Source organism: Squalius cephalus (genome assembly GCF_949319135.1).
Source record: "Squalius cephalus genome assembly, chromosome: 18".
Taxonomy (NCBI): Eukaryota; Metazoa; Chordata; class Actinopteri; order Cypriniformes; family Leuciscidae; genus Squalius; species Squalius cephalus.
Window position 1 is genome coordinate 20,842,597 of NC_137139.1, and position 27,683 is coordinate 20,870,279.

General features: G+C 38.9%; 1 protein-coding gene across 4 annotated transcripts in view; it reads left to right on the forward strand.

Annotated features, from left to right (window-relative positions):
- agrn (agrin) overlaps positions 1-27,683 on the forward strand; it is a 248,272-nt gene that overhangs the window by 134,789 nt on the left and 85,800 nt on the right. For all 4 annotated transcript variants that reach the window (XM_079848704.1, XM_079848705.1, XM_079848707.1 and 1 more), the window contains 2 exons: positions 11,508-11,723; positions 25,962-26,186. In XM_079848704.1, the coding sequence (XP_079704830.1) occupies positions 11,508-11,723; positions 25,962-26,186 (441 nt within the window). The remainder of the gene's footprint in view (positions 1-11,507; positions 11,724-25,961; positions 26,187-27,683) is intronic.

Consider the following 27,683-nt stretch of genomic DNA (forward strand, 5'->3'; position numbering starts at 1 on the left):
ATTTGGATCATTATTTGGTCTTGATGTAAATACAAGTGCTGAATTCTTGTATGTACATTTCATTTTCATTTATGAAATGCACTTCCTGTAAAGCTGCTTTGAAACAATGTGTATTGTGAAAAGCGCTATACAAATTTGAATTGAATTGAATTGAATTCCTGTGTTTCTCAACCTTTTGACTCCAAGGTCACCATAATCCATGACAATGAGTTCATCATTTAAAATAAGAAATAAGATATTACTTTAAGTGAGCTGTTTTATTTTATCTTCATTTTTAGTGGTTTATTGTTTAGCATTTTTAATTAATTACAATTATTTTAGGTACAGTAATTAATTATAATTAAGTTTTAGTAATTCATTTTTACATTCTTTTGAAATATTTTAAAATAAATATCACAATTAGTTATATTATCAATATAATTAATTATTTTAAGTCATCGTGTATTCTCATTGGAAATTTGCTGAGGCCCCCTGATTGGACACCACTGGTAAATTGTGCTATAAATAAGTCCTAGAATTACTTGTTCCAGTATTTAAGTTGTCATAAATAAACATAAATGTGTAAATAAGTAGAAAATCAGTACGACCAGGTGGGGTCTACTGTTAACCTCTACAGTAAACCTCTAACATATATATGTGTGTGTGTGTGTGTGTGTGTGTGTGTGTGTGTGTATATATATATATATATATATACATATATATTTATGTATGTGGTAAAAGTTAAGGCCATTGTCAGTATTCCTTGTACTTTGAGGGACAATGACTTGCTTGCAGAAAGCTTTCATGTGTAAAGTGCCTTTGGTAGTTGTCCAGCAAAGGTTGTTTTATTGTTGAGGCTGGATTACGGTGAAAACCGAGTGCCTGTTACCTGTTCCAGTGTCTGATCATGCCATTACACTAATGCCTGAGCTCTTGGGAAAGTCAGTTGCACTACTGAACTATGGACAATGAAGTCTGCAATGGCTTTGGCATTCGTTTCAGCCCAGTGCAAGATTTGTTCCTTCCTGTTGGATCTATTTCAGGACTAGCGTAAATCCTCATGTAGTCATGGTCCTCTTGGCCTCTTTAAACAAGTGAAAGTATGGGAGAATTTCATGATATAAAACCCTCTCAGTAGACTGTGTTTTAGCGTGAGTGATGGGGGCCCAGGAGCCGACATTATGCTGGGTGGTTTGAAGCGTCAGTACATGTTACAAGAGCCAACACTGATTCTACAGAGACCCTTCAGAGCATGTCAATCTCCACCTGTCCATTCCACCACCAAACAATTCAAGTCATCTTCTGGAGAACTCTCCATTGGGTTTCTTTCGAAAGCTAGGGCGCTTAAGACCTCAGCCGGTCTCTTTCTTTTTCCACTCCATTTACTCACACTCTTGTCGTACCAAACCTTTCTTTTCTACTGCTGAATACAAAAGAAGATATTTTGAAGAATGTTTTAACTGTTTTTATCTATGTAATGAAAGCCAGTGGAGTCCAAAACAACACTGGACCCCAATGAGTCAATGAGAATGAGAATGTCACACAGGTTTGGAACGACATAAGGGTGAGTAAATGATGCTAGAATTTTCATGTTTGGGTGAACTATCCCTTTAACAGATGCAGTATCTTCCTCGTTGGCGACCATGAAAGATGGGAGAAGCCTTGTAATAGTGTTTGCGAGTAAATCCATGGCTTCGGTTGCAGTGGAAGCGCATATGTTGAGTGAAAAGAAGTGGAAAGAGGCTTTTTGAAGCAAGGTCAGATCTTGGGGTGGGTGTTAGCCTTCTTTCCTCTTTCTTTCTCTCAGTCTCACTCTCTCTCACAAGTAGAGGAGAGAGAATTGCTAGTGTTACTGGTGTGATGGGGGTGTACAACTCCATCTGTTCACTACATGATGGAAACCTGTCAGGGAATTGAGGCAGCACCATTCGCAGCTGCCACCGAGCCATGGACAGTGCGGTAACATGCTGCCAAGAGCTACCGAAGGGTTGGGTTTAGGGGATGGGTTGGAGTAGCCTTCACTAAAGGGTAGACACTACACGGGCAGCGTTTCTTCACCATGGTAATTGGCTTTAGTATGCCCTACTGGGACGGTCTGCATCAAAGGCCGAGCCAAGCTCTGATCTGGAGCTCATGATGCTCTGGCCTTCGCCTGATGGTCTTGTTTGTCATCCTCGCTCCCTTTCTTTTGCTAACTGTCGCTCAGATCGTAGCTTCTCTCCCACAATTTCACATCAAAGACACTCTTTTTTAATGATATCATTAGCTAAATCCCCCTTCTTCTGGCAAATCCCACTCGGAAGGCCCCAATAAAAGCGGGATATGCAGGGACATTCAAGGAGAGGAAGGTCACATAGGGAGGGGGAGGCGGAAGAGGATTATATTAACGCTTTGAAATATGCAAGGAACAAGGAATGGTGGACACTTCCCTCACCTTCTCCTGATCTGATGATTTTCGGCTGTATCAATGACTCCAGCTGACTCCAAAGCTCACGAACAGCAGCTTTATCGATGCAAGCACAAATAATGGCACGTTGCTATTTAAATCACATCATAAATCACACAGCGTTTAGGCCTCATCATGCGGTTGTCTTTGGATGGGAAGAATTCAGCAAATTAGAGAGGAATGCAATTTAATCAGCAAATGCCGAAAATGCTTCAGCGGGAAGCGGCAAGGTATATGTGACAGTTTCTAACATGTTTTTTTTCTGGTTTTCATTGCCTCATTGTTTTTTTTTTGCAGACTTTTGTTCTATCATCTATAATTACATGAAAATGCACTGCACAAAGAGTTGGGGTGAATCTCTTGAAAGCCTGTGAACCAGAGTCATTGGAAAATCAAAAAGCCTCAGAAAGAAAATGCAGAATAATTTTCTCTGCTCTTCATTGGTTGACAACATACTTTTGAAGGCTAGATTACCTGTACAACGACATAATAACAAACTCGCAGAGCAATAATAAAAAGGAGAGAGCTTAAAAGCCAGAGGGGACTTTGATGATGATTCATTTTGTTCTTGTTTTTACGGGGCAAAACTCTTGACCGTTGAGTTTTTTCTTTTCTAACTCTGTAGAGTTACTATGTTTTGAAATTTGTTTTCCTTATAGGACGCTACACAGTAGACAGGCTGCTTTTGATGGATGCACAGTGCGGTTTACTTTGATTTCAGGAAAATAGCCCGATCGTATTCTGCACTTACCTTTTAGAGTTATTAAGTAAGAAAGGAAGAGGGAGAAGGGGGAATAAAAAAGGAAAAACAATGACAGCGGCTAAAACGAGCTCTCTTATTGTGAAATACTGGGTGGCTTTTAATGGGTTTTATTTTGCACTTACTTGTTCTTTGGTTGGGAGGGCAGGTCACATTTTATCCAGGCAGCCTGATCATTTACTTTCTCACTTTCTTTCTCCCCTGCCTCGGCCAGCTGTAAGTGTGAGAGAAAGAAAAAGAGAAAATGAAGTGATTTGTGGAGGTATTGATCGGCAGCAAGGTTATTGATCAGGGTGTTGCACGAGATGGAGAAGGGTGGGGTTGGCGGGCTGAGCGACTCTCTGTCTGGCTGGCCAGCTGGCACAACCGGGCACTGGCTGACCCTGCTGTTAGCCCAAACACCCCCTCCAACAGACCACAGCTGCTGACCTCCACTGTGACATGAGGGCGTGGTTATGGCCAAGCTCTGTTTATCTAAATTACGCTGATGACATGTGGTGGTTTCAGGAATAAATTGCACATAGACTGGCAAATTCTAGTTAAAGCAATCCTATCGTAAATGACCAGTTTTCCTCAATGGGGAACTAAAATTTGAAGCATTAGAATCAAACTGAAAAAAAGAAAACAAATATACAATGGCAGGATTTTAAGTTGATGATGATTGGCATAGTCTGCGGAAAAAAAAACAAAAAAACATTTGGATTGGCTAAATGTATTGGAAACCTATTTTTTAAATATGAATTATGCCCAATGATTCATTTGCACAGCACAGCAGCATTCATTTGCACACACTGTCTGCTTTGTTGAAGTGTCAGAAATAACTAAAGGATTTTATGCAGTTTCCCATCTTTCAGATCAGATCGGAGTGCTAAGTTGTGGAGGATGCTACAGTTCACCACGATCTAGTATACTTTCCTGGGACTGTACTATATTGTTCCATCACTGCGATCCAAACACCTAAGGGCATTTTCACACCTGGCTCGTTTTGAGCATTTGTTTCGGAACCAAACCAAACCAAACGGTATCGTAATTCATGACGCGAAGTGTGTTATATAAAAAGCAGCATGGTGTCTGATTGTGTGAGTGAGCACATTAGTTATCGCAGTTGAAAACCAAGGAGGGTTGTAATTTTGTCATTTTTCTGTTCATAATTTCTGTTATAAAAGAGCATTTAAAATTGTATTTGTTTGTTTGTTTTTATACACAATAGTATAAGATTTTACTGTCAATCAGTATTGGCCATAGCATAAAAAAAATGATTAGTGTCCTTGTCATTTTCATCCAGAATTGATATTGTTTCGTCACTAGTTTGATTATCATTTTAATGAATTATTGCAGACATGATCAACTGAAAATGAAATAAAATGAAATTCTGTTTTCTGCTGGCTTTAATTGTGAAATGTTAATTGCACAGCGTTATTTCAGTGCATTAACAAGTTGTTAAATTGGATTGCTGGTGATTAGTCAAATTAAAACACTTAATTGTTTGTTATTCACACACTGTGTGTGTGCGCGTGTGTGCGTGCGTGCGTGCGTGCGTGCGTGTGTGTGTGTGTGTGTGTGTGTGTGTGTGTGTGTTGCAATGCCATGTTTAGTGAATTCACCCCCTATTGTACTGTAATTTAGCAGATTTGTGTATAGATACTGGAGTTGTTTTGGTGTTCCTGCGGGTGGAGCATGAAGCCATCTGGCTATGGCTTGGATTTGGTCCAGAAGAGATGCCATAGACCCGCAGAGGGCTCCATTATTGAACACTTCCTATCCCACCCCCTTCACCAAATGCAATGTCTCACTGGACTTCAGGAAACATGTACTCTCACTCTTCATTTTCTCTCAAAGCACATAATGATGTGGATTGACTAAGGGGAAGATCAGAGGGAGTGCTGGGAATATGCTTACACACAGTCCAAAGGAGCATGTGCATGAAAGCGTGTTCAGAGAGAGTGAGAGCAGAAGACGCACTCCTCCTCAACATACTCGCTCCGGACGGCTTTAAATAATAGAATCTTGTGTAGCGTCGCTGTCAGGCGCTGGTGACTTATTCATGTATATTTCAGGAAGTTGTAATAATTTCACTGCTTGTCTGCTTTCCTTTGTGCTTTCCTTTGTGCCAGAGATGAAATTGTGACAGAGTAGGTCCTACTCTCAGGTCTCCATTTTTAATACTTGAGAAGTGCTAGTTTTTGCGTTAAGAACCACCCACTGACTGACATTTAGAGTGACATCCAGTTTATTTTGTTTTTATGTGCTGTTTAGGGGCAGTTTTCTAAGATTCTTATTGTAAATATCTAGTTTACTTGCTAACCTTTGCAGTGCAAACCTCCAAAGGTTGTTTATTCTTTAAGAAAAAGGAAAACCCTCTCCCATGGCCTTCCATCCATATCCCTGACCGCTCTTTCATCATAGATTTAACTGTCCAAGACCACAGTGCCCTTTGGTAGACCACTGGGCTGTCCCTCGTAAAAGTGGTTGCCATAAACATGCCTTAGGAAAAAACTAAATCGCACTTCTGTGTATCTTCTTTTCATGCACAGTACTTCTACATTCTGGCTATTTTCTCTGTTCCTTGCCCTTTGTCTGTGATGTGTAGGAGAGTTTTAACCAAGAGTCATCGCTGGTAAATAAGTTCAGCGAGGTTTAAGCCGGGGTCAAGGCCTCGAGCTGGCGGGAACAAGCAAAGAGAGAGAGAGGAATTGATTGGGCTTTTATATGTGGAAATTGAGAAAATAGAGGGTGTCTTTGGCGTGACCTACCCTTGCCCACTGTACTATCTATAGCTACAGAGAAACAAAATAACACCAGCTTTTATATTTGTTTTTCTTTTTTCCCCAACTCTTCATTTTAGTTTTAATAAAACATAATGAAATGGAAGGACATGGAGAAAGAGTGTGAAAGTGAAGAAAATGGACAGGACGGGAATTTTCTTTTTTAAACCTGCCTAAAATGGTTTGCTAGTCTCCCAGGTTGGTCTGGTTTGTTGGTTTTAAAGGGTTTAGAACACTAGGCACCTGGACAGTCTGCATATAGGCCAGCAAAACCAGTTGACCATCTTAAAACAGCTTCAGGCACGGTAGGAGATCAGTTAGACCAGCTTAAACCAACTTTGTGCAGGGTAGGAGAGCTTGACCCGGCTAGGAGACCAATTAGACCATCTTAAACCATCTTTGGAGAGGCTGGGAGACCAGTTATACCATCTTAAAGCAGTTTTGTGTAGTCCACGAGAGTTTGACCAGGATGGTTGATCAGTTAGACCAGCTTAAACCAGCTATGGTTTTGAGGAGAGTTTGACCAGTCTTGAAAAAAAAAACAGGTTTGGACAGGTTAGGAGTCCATTAAGACCAGGAAAAAAGCTTGTTTACGCTGTTTTATTAGTTTCATTTATTTATTATTATTTTAAACAGAGAGATGATCTAAGAAAAAGCTGAAGAGTATATATTGCAGAAAAGTCCTTAGTAGTTACTTGACTGGAGTTCCAGCAGATATTCACTGTGTGTAAGGTCGAAACTGTTTATAACTGCTGTGTAGACTAGTCGATAACTTTATCAGACAGTAAACACTGCGAGATCTGTATAGGAAGCCTCTGGGATTTACGTACAACCCGTTATAATGGAGTCTGCTGATTCTACTAGACACAGATTGTTTGTCTCTCTCAGTCTGTTTTAGTTATTGTAGAGTTTCGTAGAGCAAAACTGATGCTGTGTTTGTCTCACTGTGAGTCAATGGTCATGGTCTCCAGAGTGTTTCTCCATTACTCATGCACAGAGGTATCACACGTACCCCTGGTGGTCTTGCTATAAATGAGATTTTTATAATAATATCTCAGAAAATGGACGTCTCCCAGGAGATGAACGTGTCCTCACTGACACAAACAGGCCATTATTCCTCAGCCATTTATTTAGCGACCAAATCATGTGTTTTAATATCTTTTTAGTTTTTTAGTTTTTTTTGTCTAACGTACCCCCACAACACCATCACCGGATCATCATTTTGCATTATCATTAATATTGTTAAAATTAAATGATTCCAGTGACTCACTTTTAGGCTAAACACAATCAATAATGAGGGTGAAAAACAGTCACATAAAGAAGCTTCATCAACTAATGCAATTTATCAAAACACAGAATCTAAATCAGAAACGGCATTTAGTCGGACAGTCGTTAGATAGAATTACTGGCGTTTTAATTATAAATTCACTATGCATACTCAAATAAAATTGGATTCATATAAAATCCAATTTGGAACGCACCAATATACTGTATCTGAAGCCTTGAGCTTCCATCCATACAAGTTAACGCACATCTACTGTATATGTGCGAATGGGCCCATTGTAAACCCAACGTCTTTTCCCCATTGATTCTAGGGCTGTTGTCATGGCAACATGGCTGTGGCACCACATGGCTGGAAAATGAGCGTGAAACTCAAAACGCCTAGGCTGACATCATGGCAGAAATGTGCAGCCACAGGAAGACTCAACTCCACATAACGCAGGTTGCGAAAGACATGTACCCAATGCATATATAATGAGCTATGTGCTGAAGGACTAGCAGTTTTACTTAATGCGTAATTGCCACAATTTCAGCCAATCATAGCTAGAGATGCTTCTATAATCAAATTCTTCCTGTTAGCAGTATAAGCTGATGAATATATTCTTATAGCCAATAACTGGTGGTGGTAAAATTCTATACTGTATTCTCTAAAAAATCAAACTGTAAAATCTAGAATCAATCATTTTAAATGCTATATGAGTGAAATTATGTACAGTGTGGAAAAATGAATATTTACTTAGAGATTTGCTAAAGATTACATTATTAGTCTTTTTAAAGGTTACATTTAAGTGAGCTTTATATGATGGCAAAGGTCATCAAAATTAAAAAATGGGCAGATATTGAGCATTGACTTAAATTTTCTGTATCCTGATAAATGTAATGAATTTAATTTTGTCTCTAAAATCTTGCCAATAACCAATATGTTATTGATACATGGTGCCATCCAATGTCATGTTATATTCTATTATATTGTTATGTTACATATGAGATTCTAGCTTAAAACAGGAGATCGACAAAACAGCTAGTTAGGACAAAAACTATTTACATTGAAGCTTTTTTCACTTCCGTATGGTGTTTCTGGTTAGGACAGAGTATAAATGTCTGTATGGAAGCATCTGTGTAGATTTTGGCTGTTTGTTCAGTGTGCTGCAAATAAAAGAGTGCTTAATGTGAATTTCAGCAGAGGTGCAGGTGTTGCAGAGCAAATCGAACACTTGACGTGAAGGAATGTGAAATGAATAAATGATTGATAAACTACACATATGGATGAAAATATGTGGTCTCACTTGAGAATCACACGCTGTGGAAAAGCTTTCTCGTTCTTTGTTTTATATTCTTGGTGATGGAAAATATTAAATGAAAAGTGATGGAATGGACTTGGGGATGCACACACACCTTCAAAAGCATTAGTAGATGTTTCACATGCATATGCATTATTGAGACATGAATATGCATCGCTCCGACACTCAGGACCTGTCATGCTCACAGTCTTTATTTAGCATGGTTGTGTGCTGCAGTATAGTGTGTTTCTTTGGGGCTCAGAGTCACAGACTGTTCAGACACTGACCCTAGATCCAGGTGGTCTACTCTATTATTACATCTATATTTGATAGTGCTCTCAACAGCCACTTGGTTTAAACGCTTGATTTCTCTGTGCATAGCACACAGTCCACAGCCATTCATACATACATATAAGTCACTATACTAGCATTGACTTCTTATGTGATATGTTCATTTCTACACTGTTAAAACAATTAATACATTTCAAGTAAAAATAAAGAAATAATAAATTGTATTAAGCGTCTGCATCTCTTTCTTTTCAGTTTCTTTCTTGTTTTTTTCTGAACATTAATTTATACAGTGTAAGATAATAGGAATAACACCAGCCTCTTTAATTAGTCTCTAGACACGCGACTGAAGAGCGCGCCTCCAGGAAGTGCTGTCCTTCGCAGGCCAATCCCACTGAGATCCGCAGGCTTTCACGGAGTCTGTATGACTGTGTCCTCAAGTTGTTGGTTTTGACCTGATTTACTCAGAATCAACAAAGAGCCGGTCCTCCACAGTGCTGCGGTGAATCTCAAACAGGCGCAGAGGTGACAAGCTCTGTGTAAGAGGCACCAGTGGGCAGGTGTGCATGTCGGATTGACAGCGGAGTTCAAATGCAACCCTCCGCACGCCTCAAGCTCATGTGCGCACACTCATGTTCCATGTTCCATGTTCCACATGTGTGACTCTGTGTAGGTAGCCGCCGGTCACTGATAAAAATGGGGGGGGGGGGGGGCCCCATTGCATACACCAGGTGGCTGTCAGTCAGTTTGTGACACTCTTGCCATAGTGGGCCTTGCCTGAGGGAATTATGGAAGTTTGTGTTTTGATGGCAGTTGTGAGACAAGAAAGCAATAGAACGAGACCGTCTCAGAGGAGTTAACACAGATTCTTACCTGTCAGTATGAGAAAGGAGAGAAAAGTTTTATGTGTGTGTGTGTGTGTGTGTGTTTTACGTGTTTGTGTGTTCTTGTATGAAGTGAAGTCAGTGATCAGGAACAGCTAGACAGATCCTGGAGCATACCGAGTGGTCATGCCACCCTGTCTGGACCTGTTCTGGTAGTCTGTGATAAGAAAAAGAGAGAGAGCAAGTGTTTTTTTTTTTAAAGATCACTCATCAACAGCCAGGTCTTCTCAGCAGCGTGCTTGTTTTGAGGCAGTTCTTGCATTGATTTGGAATTTGAAAGTAACTGTAATGCTGTACATTTCCTTAGACAGAAGCTTTTAAGTCATAGTTCAGCCAAAAATGGAAATTCGATCATTAACTGAAAATCATTTATTTACCTTCATGCCGTTCCAACCCTGAATGACATTTTCTTCTGTGGAAATCAAAAGTTTGACTTTTAAGACTATGTTGGTCACTCTTTTCTATGCAGTTACAACATACCTTTTCACCCACAGTGATGACACATTTACACAGTTATTAACATCGTAAATAAATTTATATATATATATATATATATATATATACATATATATATATATATATATATATATATATATATATTATTTTATTTTATTTTATTTTTTTTTTTATTATTATTATACCTTTATTTAACCAGGAGGTCCCATTGAGATTCAGAATCTCTTTTATATATAAATAAATATCTTAAATATCTCTTTTATATCTTTCTCAATATATATATATATATATATATATATTGTTTTTATTTTATTTTATTTATTTATTTATTTTTTATTTAGTAAATCTGCTTTTGTAACATATATTTTGTGTTTTATTAACTTGCCATTAAATTACAGAACACTGGATCATTCTGCTGTGTGAGTGTTTGTAATGCAAAGGCAGAGGGAGTGACAAGATTTCTTATTTCTGACTAACGTAATTAACCTCTCAATATTTTTTCATTTTCTCTTTTGGAAAGTCAAAGAAACACTATTGGGACAAGTGGCAATGGAAACATTTGCTGTAGTTTCCGCTCACCACTATATAATTTACCCAACTTTACGAATTTAGCTTCTGGACTGGCACTTTCAAGTTTCAAAAAGAACACAGAAGCATTATAAAAATATAGAAAAATGTAGTCCATACAACTCATGCTGTGTGTTCAAAGTCGTCTGAAATAATACAATAGCTTTGTGTCAGAAACTGACTGAAATTTATTTAATTGTTCACTGAACTCGAATCAGAGAACCAAATCAGTCTGATTTGTGAATGAATCATTCAAACTGGTTTTGTGAACAGGAAATGATTCATTTGATTCAATTTACAAATTGGACATTGTTTCTTCTTTAATGAACTATCATGAATCTGACATGGGAAACGTCAATACTTTTAGTGAATAATGGTGGCTTCAAAAGACTTGGAATATACTGCTCAAGTGGTACACCGCATTTATGATGATTTTGTGTCCTTTTCTTGACATTTGAAAGCTTACTTTTTGTATTCCACATAAGAAAGGAAGTCATGCAGGTTTAGAATGTTAAATTATGTCAGGTTTAAATTTTGAATGTACTATAAAAATCCAGGTCTTTCTAGCAGAGTGCTTGTGTTGAGACAAGTATTATAATGCTGTACGTCTCTTCAGACAGGAGCTCTAAAGGCCATGTGTTAACTAAAAGAGTTTTTATCCTGAGCACTGGTTTGCTTGAGTTTTTTACAAGGGTCTTTTGTTCCGCCATCATATGACTGTAGTCTTCCAGAACGCTGCAGCTGTCACATGATTGTAGCTTACTGATTTGTACTCTGATGTCTTTGTCTCTGTCTCCGTAGGTTGCCGAGGAAAGCTGTGTGGATTTGGAGCGTTGTGTGAAAGAGACCCGGCTGACCCCTCTAAAGGAGAATGTGTGTGTAAGAAGATTGTATGCACGTCCGTGGTGGCGCCGGTGTGCGGATCCGACTCCTCCACCTATTCCAATGAGTGTGAGCTGGAGAAGGCCCAGTGCAATACACAGAGACGCATCAAAGTGATGCGCAAAGGCCCCTGTGGTAAGTCCCGTCACATACTGTACACAAATCAGTGCATCTATTGTTATTTTCAGTGAATTTAAACTTCCCTGAATGTAAAGGCAGCTGTACATTTTAGTGTATAAAGACCCTTATATGCTGTTTAAGAAAAATTGTAAGCATGACATTATAAAGTAAAAATATTATTAAATTATTGAATTAAAGTGTTTTTGTTTTTTTGTCATTGTATTAAATCAATCAAATTAAGTAAAATAATGATCTTCAAAAAAGTTACATTAGTATGTTTCTGGAAGAATTTGAATTCAATTGAAAAAATACTTAAAATATAAATATTCAATAAAAAAAATACAAACCGTTGCAAACAACTATTTATTTATTTATTATTTGCCTCTTTTTAAGTTTTCACGGTTAGTTTTAGGTTAAGTTTTAAGTCGAGTGGAGTATCCAAACTTAAATTCAAGCATTTTTCATACAGACCATACAACAGTTATCCCCCTTATTATTGAATGTTTTTCCATATATTTATGAATCTCAGCAGGGATATATCATCTGCGGAGAATGTGAATTTTGTGTTTTCTACACTGCCCGTAATTTATATGTCAATCAATTTCATTCCATGAATGATAACTAATATATGAAATGTGGCCCATAATTAAGCAGACTCCGTGGCAGTGGGGCTGGCCAGCGTGAGCCGTAATTACGTGATTCGGTAGAACATGCTGTACAAACCCTTCAAAGAGCTCTAATTAGCCACCTCACAGGCTGTCTAGCAGGAAATATTCAGTCCTGAGGAATGAGAGCTCCGGCCTACCAGTGAACTCCAGCCTCCATTCAGAAACGCATTAAAGATCACACTGTCCCGTTGTGTTAATGCAGTTGAAGTTCGGCTCCATGCTAATCGCTGCTGGCTCCGCAGCAAGGCTTTAATGGGCAGTAGCCTCCCTGCTATTGCGCTAATGAAATTGACAGTGTGGCTATCAGGGGTCATATTTCTCTCACTCGAATGAGATCAGCTGCCATAGATAACGGGCGGTTCAGTGTTTCTCCTGGGCTGAAGGGTTGAGGTGGGAACTGAGTCAGGTTAGCTGCCGTTCTTTGGTTCTACTCCGGTGGTGCAGCATCCAAAAATATTCAAATAAAAAATATATATTTTATGTATTACCATTTTCTCTATTTTAATATTATTAAAAATTGAAAATGTTGCTGTGATGGCAAAGCCCAATGTTCAGCATCATTACTCCAGTCTTCTGTGTCACATGATCCTTCAGAAATCATTCTAATACGCTGATTTGCTGCTCAAGAAACATTTCTTATTATTATGTTGAAAACAGCTTAAAATTTTGGGGGAAACCGTGATTCTTTGATAAATAGAAATTTGAAAAGTGCACCATTTCTTTCTTTCGTAACATTATAAATATATTTACTGTCACATTTGATCAATGTAATACATCCTTGCTGAAAAAAGTATTCATTTCTTTAAAAAGAAAAATCTTACTGACGCCAAATATCTAAATGGTACTATATTAAATATTTATATGTATATTTATTTTGTTTTAATATTTGTATTGTTTTATTTCATATTATTTCAATATGTATATATTTAGATAAGTAAATATTTATGTATAAAATAAAAAATATCAAAATGCAGTTCAATGGCCATAAGGAACTATTTATAACTGGTAAGTTATCTCAATTCACACCGTATTGGCAGGAGTGCCAAAGGGTTAATTTGGACCCCAGGCACGGGATAAGAGTGAGACAGAAAAGAAATACAGAGAGGTGCCCTGTTTTTAAAGACGAGCAGAGGAGCGTGGGTGCTCTGATAATATTCAACACCAGTGGGTAAACAGAATCTCCAGCTGTTTGTGTGAGTGAGTCAGTCAGTCATTCAGAGAGTCAGTTGAGTGAGTGAAGGAAAGAAGTGGTGTGTGTGTGTGTGTGTGTGGAGCTCATTTCAGGCTGGCCTTATGCTGGAACTCGTCTGGATTGGCAGCGGCGCAGCAGAGCATTGGGCCAGGGCGATTGATCAATGGAAGGATTGATCATATGTGTGCAGAGCACGTCTGGAATTACTGTGATTGCCAGGAGCGCTCTCTTTTCTCACTCTGTCTTTTTTTTTTTTACACATTAACGTCTCTCCACCTCCAGCCTGACTCCTGATGAAAACCACTCTTTAGAGTACCCACAGCACGGACTCGGAGGAGGTCAAATCTGTGCATCAAATATTCACTCCCTAAACCAAGCCTACAACTTAAACTAGCCGCCGAGGCTGAAGCTGTCAGCTTCTGTTGTCTAAATGAGGTTATTCTGCTGTACAGAAGAGCGGGGGTGGAAAAGCCTTAACCTCAGGGTATCATGGGAAGCTGCTTAATGGAGGAATCAATATGTTTGTCCCGTTATTGACGGCTGAAACTGTGTTCCTTCACTTGGGAAGTATGGCTCATTTCTCTCAGACCCTTTACCTGCTATAACTCCAGGTGTTGATACTGTTGGACACATGGTTTGCTTCTCGCACTCTCCATCAGCTGAATCAGATCGTGATGCGCTACATGCGTCTTTTACTGTCCTGTATTAATGTCAAAGCTGACGTTCATCCAAGCTGGTAACCGTAGAGAGACTGTTGATTTATGATCTTTATTGCAGACTCATCTCAGTCAATATTAAAGCCACTCTCTGAGTTTACCCCGAGGCTAAGTAGCATAGGGATACACTGTTTGAATGCACCATAATAGTGATTCATCTCAGAAGAAAAGGATAGATTGTTTTCAAAGAAATGGTTGATTAATAATAATGCTTGGATGTAGATAAAGGTGAGCTTTAATGAAAGCTTTGATGTAAGGTGATGTGTGCAATTTCTTTGGCACTAGTGGCACCCAATGGAATTGCCAAAAAATATTATATTTATTATAGTATATTTATTTTCTGATAATATTATTTATTTAAAATCAATGCTATAAGGTGTGAAGTGTTGCTGTGGTGTTGCTTTTCGGTTTCTCTGGTATTCTGGGTGGTTGTTAGGTTGTGTCTTTTGGCCCAAGTAAATATAAACAGAGCCTGCATAATATTCAGGTCAATAGGCCAATGGGCTTAGCTGTAGGATTTTTTTCTTCACTTTTTTGTGTTTTGTTTTGCCTTGTTCTTGAAAATTGTAAGTTGTGTCACTTAAAAATAGAATAGTACACCTATCTTAAGTACAATCATGCCTTGTCAACCTACGACTGAGTTGTTTTGTCTGATTTGGTGTTAGATAAAGCACTTTTTAACATTGAAAAATGACACTTGTTATTGGTTAAGGTGTGTGTGAATGCAGTTTTGCTTCCCTTATTAAAGACATGGTGTGAAAACCAACGTCCTGTTTGGCTGATTGTTCCCTGTGATGGCTTGTTATTCAGGCACAGGCAGGGTCTTTGTGACACCTCCACAGCCACTGAGCTCGGCAGCCGCCGCCGATGGCACGTATCCAGCCCTGCCTCGTGCAAATGAGTTTTTCGCTCACCCTGTTCCACCCCTGCGTCGGCTCCCGTGCTCGTGCGTGGAGACGCTCGCCACAACACATTCACCTGTCTCCGTGACAGGAGACTCAATTCACACTCATCAGCGCCTTCTCGGCTTCCCTACTCCATCTGCAGAAAAAAAAACCTGCGGCTCCTCGCTCTCAGACTAAATTTAGCTTGGGTTACGTCTACACAGTCTGGTCCTATCCACCGGCACACAATTATAGCAAGATTGACTTTCTCCTTCAATAATGGAGTCCTCCATGAATTTAGAAGCAGATACTCTAGCAACATCCATCATAGTGATGATTTTTTTTTTTCTGATCTCAAAACTTACTCAGCTGAAAACCAGTGTGATCTTCTCATCTGAAAAATGTTGCTAATATGCTCCAGATGATTCTGCTATATGGCATTAGGGGTGTACGGAGGTCTGCACAGGTCATTAAACGCAAACCCACTCTGTAAATGTGATGCTGTGACCCAAAACAATTGGTCAATTTAAACTATTCAAAATTGTATTTTTATCTCAAACTTTTGGACCCCACATGTTGGGTTTCATCTGGCCCAAATGTAGTATATCAAATGCAACCTGTCTTATAGCATCACTTCCACACAGCCACTCTATATAAGCACACACAAAAACACACAGACATCAACTTGAATATGATCAATGCCATCATTGAGCTTCATTCTGCTGCTTATCCTCTGGAGAATGAGGATACTTCTTATTCAAATCTCTTTCTCTTGCTCTCCTCCTCTGTCTCTCTTTCTGTGTCATCCTGTTCACTTCCGAAGGGGGAGGATGTAGTGTTGAAGTGAGATAAGGCAGATTACAGCAGGACGGGCACATTAAAAAGGCACATTTTCCACGCTCTCGCTTCTAATACCAGATGGGAGACGCTTTTTACAACTTATTCATGTATTCATGCATTTGACTGGCCTGAATAATGCATTGTTGTTTTTAACCCCTAATGCACTCGAGTGGAGTATTGAGTGTAACAATCAGGGACTTAGTAACCGTTATAAAAATGTTGCCACTTTTAGACATTTCTGAGTGTTCCCTGCCCAATTTTTTGCCGATAATAATTGTATTGTAAAAGCTTAATTTGCTTGACTAGAGTGCAGGGAATAAAAATGTTGGCAGCTGCATAAAACTGCACTTTTAGACTTATATTTGCATCAGCTGTTGATCGGTCGATCGTAATCTGTGCCGTCCTAAAGTGGCTACTTCCCTGATGTCATCTAATTAACATACATGAGCCAGGCTGATCATTCATGGTAATGCCCCTAGTACCCATAGAGCACGGTTGTAAAATTCCCATTGACTGACATTTGAAAATTTAAATGTCTCCAGTACTTATGATTGAATATATTTTACTATTTTGTAATGAACCATAAATAGAGATTACATTTATATTCTAATTTTTTATTTTTATTATTATTACGTAATTTACAATGCTTCATGGACTGCGTAGTTCATTGCCTCATAATAGACGTCCTTTTGGCTTTTTCTCTGATTTTCAAATGCTGTTTTGCTTCAAAACTAAGATTCACCTCAGAGCTGGTTGGTCATTATCTCATTTAGGTATTATCTTCATGGCTCTTTATTTAGGTTTTTTTTTAATCCTTATGGATGAAATGAATGGGAAAAATTCCTCTGGAATCAAGGCCAATGTTAGTGATGATTATTGCACAGCTAATTTGAGTTAAATACGATATATGTTACGCTGCATTTACCACGTCTGTACAGTTTGTCTACCATGTGCCTCCATTGATATTTGATGGCAGCGGTATGCTTCAGGACACATTCTGTGCTTTTGAAAGTAAATCATAAAGACATTTTAAAGAAACAATCGCAACTGATTGGGTATGATTATATTTTACCTTTGAAAACAGCGCTTGAATGCGCTCCGGGACTTAAACGCATGCGCTCGCTGTGCCAGATAGTGATTATTGACTGTTACATTCAGCCTCTGTTTGTGTAGTACACAGTCAAACACGCTGCCACACACCAGCGGAACAACCACTGCCCTTCCCATCGTCTTAATGATGATAAGCTGATATTTGCCCTCTTTCTTACCCCTTCCTTTTCTTTTTCTCATCCTCTTCCAAAAGAAAAGATTTTTTTATATATATACATATTATTATAAACAAGATGAGTTCATTTCGGTCCATAATTGCATTTCCCTCCAAGGGTGTCCTTCTCTTCCACGACCTTTCATGAATCACGTACGTAGACACACGCCACTTTACGCGCTGGCACATTCAAGCGTGCACAAGTACAAAGACCCGCCTGTGTCCACTCAAGGCCCTTTGCGGTAATCACAGAGGTGTCTGCCCGACCTCTCTCAGGTTAATGCAGGAGAGAGCAGCTCTTCCCATCAGCCAGCGGGGTTCTGGTGACAAAGAGATGCTTCACCTAACCCTCTCTGAAGCTCTTTATGTCTCTTACAGTCTCCACAGAGGACACAGGTGCTGGAGAGGCCAGCCGGTGTGAGAGAGATTTCTTTAAAATACTGTTCTCATTTATTACATGCTGATGTAGAGAGCAGATAGATAGATGGATGGATGGATGGATGGATGGATGGATGGATGGATGGATGGATGGATGGATGGATGGATGGATGGATATTAGATAGATGGATGGATGGATAAAAAGAAAGAAATGTGCTGTTTTAATGCTTTTTTGCTATCCAAATTTTGTTGCTAAACTACTTGAAAATCTAATTCAAGTCTCTCCCGACAGACTGTATATTATCAACTTGCAGAACGCATGAATACCAACTGATAAATGTGTGTGTGTTTGAAGGGGCTTGCTTGAAGGAAAAGAAAATGATTAGCGTCAAATGTGCCTGCTGATTGAACTCAAAATTTGTTTGCAAGAAAAAAGAAAACATTTTTTTTTTTTTTAGAATATTGCTTTTAGCCAAAACAAACAATTCCATCTTGGTCATTATGTTTGAGTACTGCAGTAACAGAGAGCAGTGTAGGGAAGGAACTTGTATGCTGTATGTGGCATTTCAAAATAAGGTTTCCTGCACCTTTCTTTGGCCACTATCATTTACCTTTGACCTCTTGAAATCCCAAAGCAGCCGCTTTGAATCTGTTGACCTGTTTCTATTGGAGTGCAGTGCCTGGTTGAGCCTTGCAATTGTGTGAATAATTAATCGTAACATTAAGTATTAGACTGAATGTTTGTGTGTGCTTTCAGCTTGTAGTGATGAGGTGTGCTGTTACTGTTGTAAGCAGTCAGACTTAAGATTTTCACCTGGCAATTGATACAACAGGCAGGAAACAAAAATTGCGTAGACTTGCATTGTTGGAGGAACTAGAGCTATATTTAAAGACAATATCATTGGGAGTGGGCTCTTTTGACCTGGGCCTGTAAGCAACCACTCAAAACACCCTTGCAGTGCCCTAGCAACTTCTGAGAACACTGAGCAGTACCCAAATGACACCTTAGGCTCCGATCACACCTAACGCGTTTTTTAGGTTCGAAAACGTGAGGTGCACAGCACTGCCCCGATCACACAGAACGAGCAATGCGCTGCGTTTTTTATGTTGCTAGGCAACCACCGAAACCGCTGTCCTGTCAGTCAAATAAACGTCAAATCAGCCTTTTATTAACTTTATTTACTTTCTGTTAACATTGTGGTAGTTACGGTTTGTGAAGTCGTTAAGCTCCTGGTAACCCGTGAGAACACCACAAGTTTATCCTCCATCATCGCACTCTCCAGGCGTTCAAAGCAACTGTAGCTTTCATCACCACAACGGAAGGCCCGCCTCTCCATTCATTCGATTGGACAGAGGAAAAAAATGTGATGACGTCGGGCGCTTTTTCTGCTCGGAGTTGCCTTTTTTTCAACTGCAAAAATGTGAGGCGCAGCAGGCGGTAAAAGGCGAGGCGCCTGGGGCGCATAAACAGCGTCATAGGAAAACAATTGAAAAAAGGCGCCTCTCACTGCAAAAAACACATTAGGTGTGATCGGGGCCTTAGGAACCACATAGCAATGCCCTAGAAACCATTTCCACATTCTAGGAACTACCCATACCATCCACAAGAACACATAGTAAGCACCTAGCAATGCCCTAGCAACTACAAAGAAAACCCTAACAATATCCTAATAACCACCAGAACACCATAGTAACCACTCAGAACACCCTAGCAACCACCACTTAGCAATTTCTTCAGACCACCCTAGTATTTTGGTGGTAGGTTTAGCACCACTTAAAATTATCAAAATATTTTTTTGTTCCAGAATGAATTAATTTTCAACTTCTAGGATTGTATGAAACCTTTTGAACATATATAAACCATTTTTTTTGTCGTCTGTAGAAGCAGGGATTATGATTGAATTCATCTTGATTGTGATCTTTTTCCAGCCATGTGGATGCATAGATTTGTCTTTTGCATTTTGAGCACACGCCTCCTGAATTAAATCCAGTCTTGAAAAGACATTTGCAGTGCACTGCATCTGGTTAGCGCTCACTAAAGCTTACAGGGGATAAACCTCAACTCTTATAGACATGTTTGGTAGTATATTAAGCCCGTGAGCTAACATAGTCCTGCTGGTCTTGCCTGTGTTGTTAACTTTCTGACTTCACCGGCCCGAGGTCAGGAGGGGGCTCACCTCGTGAATTGTGCACGCGCACTGACAGCTATCGCAGGGAAGCAGGAGTGCCTGGCCTTTGAGTCCAACCACAAAAAGATGTGTATTATCCATTTTTGTGCCTAATTTTCTTTATCCAAGGGCAACACTGAGGCATGCAAAGGAAGAAGACAGCTGCAGTCAAATAAACCCTTTGAAGAAATACATCAAAAGAACAAATCATCTCGCCGTGTGAGGGATGACAAAAGCAGAGGGTGGGACACTGGGTTTGGAGGTCATCTGTGGATGTTCAGCTTTATTTCTTGGCTCATCTCCAGTTTCCAGCATCGCAGCAAAGATTGTGAAAAACTTGAACACTTGGGGATATTAACGAATAGTTTTTTCTAGGCTTTGTAGGCCTTGTTATTCCGGGTTCAGTACAAGTTAAGATCAGCATTTGTGGCATAATGTTGATTACGACAAAGATTTATTAAAAAGAAGCTAAAATTAAGGTTACATTAGCCGCTTTCCGACCGGAGGAACCTTTTCACAGTTCCTAGAACTATTGGCTAAAGTACCCAGATGTCGGCGTGTTCGCACCGCAGGAACTAGGAACTCCATTTGGAGGAACTAATTTAGGTCCTACTTCAGAGTAGGGTCTAAACCAGCACTATAGGAACTACCCGTGACGTTAGTGTACGCTGATTGACCGAATGCACGCGGAACACCAGCACCCGCCATTTTTAAAACAGCTAGAATGTAAACACACAGATTATAGCCTATATATTTATTCCATAAACTAACTATACAAACATGGAACACAGTGATAGATGGGTCTCTAAACCTTTATGCTGAAGAGAAAATCCAACGCAACTTTGAGGGGACCAAGCCAAACATGATTATGTTTATCTGCCCAGCTAGCAACACTGGACATCAACCACACAGCATACAGTTATACTTTCTATAACAATTCTATCTAATAACATGTTAAACAGTACTGTTAGACAGATCGCTAACTAATAAACACAGAGAATGCGAGCATTATTTGCTCTGGCGTTCTCAGCGCCGCCAAAATAAAGGTCCGTCGCGCCGTCAAAATAAAAGTCAGCGTGCTTGCGTCACTCCCTTACCCCTCCTACCAGTTCCTATGGCCACTTGGCCAGTGCGAACGCAAACAGCAAAACCGAGTTTGGGGGAGAGTAGTTCATAGAACTGTTTAGAAGTGGACAGTTCCTAGAACTAAGTTCTTGTAACTACTTGGTCGGAAAGCGGCTATTGAGGAACAATGGAAGCAAATGGGGCCAATCTGTAAACATTAAAATACTCACTGTTTCAATAGCATAGCCACAAGATGTAAACGATATACATGTTGGCATGATTGTAGTGTGTCTTGTGAAAATCACTTTTCTGTGTAGTTACATACAATTTTACAATTTTATTGCAATGACAACCAAACTGCATATATCCTAAAAACCTTAATTGGCTGTAAAGAAAGAAAAGAAAAGATTTATACCCCTTTACAGCTCAAACAATATGGAAGTTTTAACAGAAGAGTTAAAGTCGAGAAGAAACTGAAATAGCAACAGACCTTTTTTCCGAATTGTGATATACTGTACATCCAATTGAAACGGATTATCAAGAAAGAAAAATGTAGGGCGGGGATTTGGTTTAGTCTATCGAGTGTTGATTGGATGGAGGCAGATCTGAATGCGAGCTTGCGGTCGATTGTAAGAGGCGGAGTTTATTCGGACGAAATGATTGGGTAAGTCTGGCATACGTCACAAGAGAGACGTGTCATTTCATTGGAAGATCAAGTTCTGATATTTTAATCAATTACAACATCAAAAATTTAAAAAAATAAACATGCACAGATGAAGGTTTAAAATAACATGCATTTAGAAATGAATGTTTATAAGAACTGTTTTTTAATCAATTGTTATGCTTTACATTTATTCGCTTCTTCAATTCTATTATAGGTGCCTCATCGTAACCTTGATTTTGCGTTTTATTCTTGTTTTTGTAAACAAATGATTTTAAATAATTCTTTGCTATTCAACATTATGCCACGAAATGCTGTCGACCGTGGTTAACCTGTGTTGAAGCCAGAATATTCCTTTAAGAACCGAGGAGATAAAATCTGCACCACCCGAAGCTCCTCTAAAGCCTTCTTAACACATACGCGCCCGGGGCTCGCAGTGCAGGGCGGGTTGTATCGAACCCATCCCGTCAGGATCTGTTAGCGGCCGCTGACAGCTCCCTGCACGCATTAAGCATTAATACATCCAGCACTAACACATTATCACTGCACTGTCAGAGAGGCGGATCAGTGGAGGTTTCTCTTGCTGTCTTCACTTCCTCTCAATACGTTTATGCCTTTTTCCCACTTATTAGTCAGTCGTATAGGTCCTATTATTTCTTACTTCATTCCTGCCTCTCTTTTCTCATTGTCTTAACCTCTTCAGAGCAGGAGAAGAGCAGTTAATTGGCTGTGAGAGACATGTCCAGTTCATCAATGGGTAACTATAAGCTCCGGCTCTTTCCTCAGGATACTGCATTTCCATCCCTGAAAATGAGCACTAAAGCACAAGAAGGAAACGACTCATCTCCGTGACGACCCCAGCGATTCGTAGTCTTTCGGTTTGCGACGCTGGTCACATTCTAACAGCCAATTTGCCTGCTTGTCTCAGCCTGAGAGGGCAGCTTATCTGTGCTAACACAGCGGAGAGCCGCATACGCACCTTATACCGGGCGGCCTTTTGCATTTTAATCAGCTCATCCTTTTCCTCAATGCTCATCAACTCTCAGCGACAATAGGTGGAAAAGCTCCGACTGTTATTTAATGGGTTCGCGGAGGCAATTCTGCGTGCTGTCACAAAACAAACAGAGCGCCACTGAGAAGGAAGCTGTTTATGCGGATTGTCTGACTTTTCTGAATGTGTACTTTCTGACAGACGCAGCAGAGCTGCTTTTCATCAGACTGATGAAATCAAATGTCTTGGAGTTTGGCTTTTGGGGAGGAGGCCAATCTGTTGAAGTGGAAGTAATGAGTCAGAGCACAGTTGCCAGTAGTTATGACTATGAAGATGAAGAAAGTACCAGAATGCGTCAGTCAGTCTAAAGGCCGTCATACTGAACAGACTTGTTTGTTATTTTAGGGAAAATATATATATACTGCATAGACGAGAGTGGGGTCACAATTTGCAACATGTTAGGGATGAATCGTTTGCAAAACATTTTATTTACATTTAAATAAAAAAATGTTTTTAAATATATTTTCTAATAATGTATACACTGTGAGGATGCATTTCTACTGTTTTTTATATTTTCGTTTTTGTTTTTTACTGTATTTATGACACTATACTTTGTGTTATATTACCTTGGCATTAGGCTATATTTAAAAAAACTAGCTGCTGTGTAGGTGTTTCACAAATTTGACATCTTTCTCTCTACTGCCCACTGTAATCAGTCTCTTGACTGAAAAACAAAAAAAATTAGAACTGTTAAGCGAAAAAAAAAAAGTTTTTTTTTTTCACTTTTGGAAAACTAATCAGAGATCATAGGAATGCAAAATAAATAAATAAAGTAGTTCCCATTGTCTGCTAAATAAGTTTACCCAGCTATGACAACTTCCGCTTCTGAGAAGCCTGGAAATGTGAAAAGGATCAATTTGATGATTTTTATATAATTTTTATTTATATTTATAATATTTTTAGTTCCAAGCATTCTAATAAAGAATAAATAATGATGTACATTTAACGGAGATCATATTTTTGACTATTTAATTGTATTACAATAGATGTACCAGGTGTACAATACTGGTCAAAAGTTTGAAAACATTACTATTTTTAATAAATTTGAAAAAAAGCTCATCTTATGCTCATCAAGCCTGCATTTATTTGATAAAAAAATACAGAAAAAAAACTGTAATATTGCAATGTAAAATAATGGTTTGATGAGCATGAGATACTTTTTCAAAAACAAAAAATAGTAATATTTCCAAACTTCTGACCAGCGCAGATGTTGGGTCTTCAAATATGATCTTGGTCAAAGAGGGGCCTTGAGTCAAAATGCTTAAGGACCACTGTACTAGACTTTTGTACCGCACTGTATCGCTCATCTTTCCTTCAGCATTGCTACAAAGTGTAAAAATGCTGCCTGTGTGTGGATGTTTAGTGTGTATTAGCACTTCCCCCACACAAACATTCACAGTGAGTTTTTTGGAAGTACGACTGGTTGGTTAGTTAGCGAGCCCAGGCTGATGAAGTGCGAGGTTCAGACGTGCAAAGACGAGGGAGGCATAGTCGTCTTTTTTTAGCGAGGGAGAGGAGGGAAAGAGAATGAACACTTTGATCATACAACACACAAAAGCGCCACTGATCTCATCCTTACGATGCCGCTTGCCAGGTTTATCACATGCGTGTGAGTGGGTTTGTGTGTGTGTGTCACTGCAAAATTGGAGCGTGGTCCTTAGAGAGAGGCAGAAACCTTTAATTAAACAAGTGGGTTCTCTTAGCAGATTTACACAAAGTAAAACCCACAAATGATGGCGGAGACTGTAGGCTGATATGACGCACGGGAGAGGTGAAAACAGGGACGGAGATAGTGAGAATGATTTAGAGCCGATAGCTTTTGTGGGGACGGTCGGAAATGAAACTAGCCCCCTCTGAAGTGACACGGTCCATTCACTCGTCAGCGTCTCAGTGTTTGTCAGTGCCTCATGAATATGTATCATCTAAATAATAATGATAATAATCAAATTAGTATCAAAAATAGAAATGTATTAATTTCAGTTAAATCACCCTGGTGTATTACAAATTAAAACTTCCACTTTTATGTCACTGGCTTGACTTGATAAATCCAAAACAAGATTCTTGACACAGATGAATGATGAAATCACATTTAATACTCTAGGAATAATACAGAAACACCAGCATGAAACGTTAACAAATAAATAGAAAAACTTCTCGTGCTGGAGACCCTGCCTTCTTTTCCATTCATCAGTGCTGCGGCTCTGGAGTTATTGCGTACTATAGTAACTGCAATAGCCTACTATAGTAACTATTATGCGTCTCGTGTTTTTAATAGCAAAACGGCGTTCTGTGTGATCATCCCCTTACACCTGTCAATCGGACATAGTTTTTTTTAAAGAAAATTAAGCTAAAGTGTTTCTCTTAATCCAGGAGGATGAAGAAAACAGCTTATCGTTTAAAGATATTTTCTAATAAATGATATTACACAGTTTGTCTGTATTTTGGTACTGATGTGTGAATGGTATCTTACTGGTAAAAAGACAGAACGCTGTTCCTTGTGTGAACAGCACGTTTGTGTATTTATGATACTTCTTGACAGCCCCAGCTCTCATTCACTTTCATTATATGAAAAAGAGTGGCCAGGATTTAAGATCTTTTTGTGTTCCACAGAAGTCAAACGAGTTTGGAACCACATGAGTAAATGATGACAGAAATTTCATTTTTGTGTAAATCATTTCTTCAACTTCAGTCCTGAGTGTTGGAATGTTTAATAAGAAATAGACAAAGTCTTTTGCAGAAAAAACAGGGCTTTCTTATTTTCAGAGTGGAAAAAAGCTGATTATGTCCCTCCAGCATAAGGACGGGTACGCTGAAGCATAGCAATTGAGAATGTTTTGTGAATGCAAAGCTTGCTTGAAATGGTCCGTGGTGAATTGGAGTGACTTGTTTGTACACTCACCCAGCTGTGTCCAAATATTCAAGTCTGGGGTACTGAGCTGTTCTTCAGCCCTGGTTAAGCCACTTCACTCTGCCATTTGTATCGACACGAGGCACATCTGAGCCGTGTGGAGGTGCTGGGAGGCCGTTCCTTATTTTAACCCAATTTTATCTCAGTAATAGCATGGATGTTTGGAGCTCACTCTTGAACTCCCACCTTAAACAGATCTTATAGTATGAACATAAGCTAGCCAATTACTCGAACACAACTAAAAGTGCATCATGAAATAAGCACTGCTTGCTAACCCTCAACATTAAATATAAAATTTTGGCACATAACACATTCTGATTCATACTGTACTGGATGTATGAATAGGTATCAGCGTACTGTATAAAAGTTAAGGATGATGGACTCTTTTGACCACGTAGCAACACACTATTATGGCATCAAATTTTATGTAGGCATTTTCTCTATCTCTTGTTTTTCAGCCCTGAAGGACCCGTGCAGTGAGGTGACCTGTAGCTTTGGCAGCACCTGCATCCAGTCATCAGATGGTCTGTCCGCCAAGTGCATGTGTCCTCTGAGTTGTGAGAACGTCCCTAAGCACATGGTGTGCGGCAGCGATGGCCTGGACTACCAAAGCGAATGTGAGCTCAACATGAAAGCCTGCGCCACCCAGAAGAACATCCGTGTGCATCACCAAGGCCGCTGTGGTGAGTCTGTGAAGCCTTTAAATAGTCAGTAGATGACTATATGTATGTATGTATATATATATATATATATATATATATATATATATATATATATGTATATATATATATATATATATATATATATATATATATATATATATATATATATATATGTATGTATGTATATATATATACACATATGTATATATATATATATATATATATATATATATATATATATATATATGTACAACCATGTTAAATTCAGTATTTGTTTGTTTGTTTTTGTTTATTTATATACAATATGTGTGTATGTATGTACGTAACATTTTATTCCATATTCCAAAAAAGAAGATTTCCAAAAGTTACAAAGCCCCACATTTAAGAAACTTTGATATTATGGTATTAAATAAATTATTTGCATTACATTACATTAAATTACATTAAGTTAAGTTAACAAGTAATGCATTTCTTGTTATAGTAGTTGAAAGAAGTTCTGTGATTATGTAGCACATTACGCATTACCCCAGTGTGATGTTAGATTTTGAATGCTTGTTATAAAGTGTTGTGGATGAATTTTCAGTTAAAAACTCAACAGATCAATTATTCTGCTGAAAGCTCCCGGCACGTCACACCTCGCCATGCTAGCTGTCTGGATTCTTGAGCTCCTCTTTGATTAAATCCTCACTGTTTCATGTTAGTGGAGAGTTTGAGTCATGGGGACAGAGTGCCGTTCATGAAAAGCCCTCTTCCCACCCTGGAATGCCTAATGACATTTCTCTTCCACACTGTCTGACTATCTGTCAGATTCTTTTTTCAGCTTATTCCACCCCTCTCTGACATTTCAGAGTTTTATTTTGATTTCTTTTATTCGTCTGTACTCATGAATTACAGAGGTTAAGTCCTGCGTTATGTCTCCCTATATGTGTTCTAATGTTTATGGACATCTGTACGCTGCACTCTCAGATCATTAGGCATCTTCAGTTTTTAGGGATCAGTTGTTTCCTTATTGCTTATCGAAGATCAAACACTCTCTCTTATTTAAACTTGCTGGTTTTTTTTTTTTTACCAGACATGGTGGTTTTATCTTGTGTAGAATGCAGCGGTTGTTAGATGATCATCAGGCTCCTTTCTGAAGTGTCTGAAGTGCAAAAAAAAAAAAAATATATATATATATATATATTAGGGCTGGGTATTGGCAAGGGCCTCACGATACGATACATATCACGATACATGGGTCACGATACGATATATCACGATACGATACAATACAATACATATTGCGATATATTGCAATTTTTTTTTTTAAATCAAAAATGTAATAAAAAAGAAAGAAATAGAGCTGAATATACAACTTTTTATGTACCACCTGGGGTATTCTGGTATGTGTATCACATTATATTGATAACTCAGCAGACAAAAACTTAAATTCCAATTTATTCACAAAGGTATTTGCATTGTGTCGAGTGTGTCTGCGTGCGCGAGCGACAGTGCGCGAGAGACGGAGTGTGTCTGCGC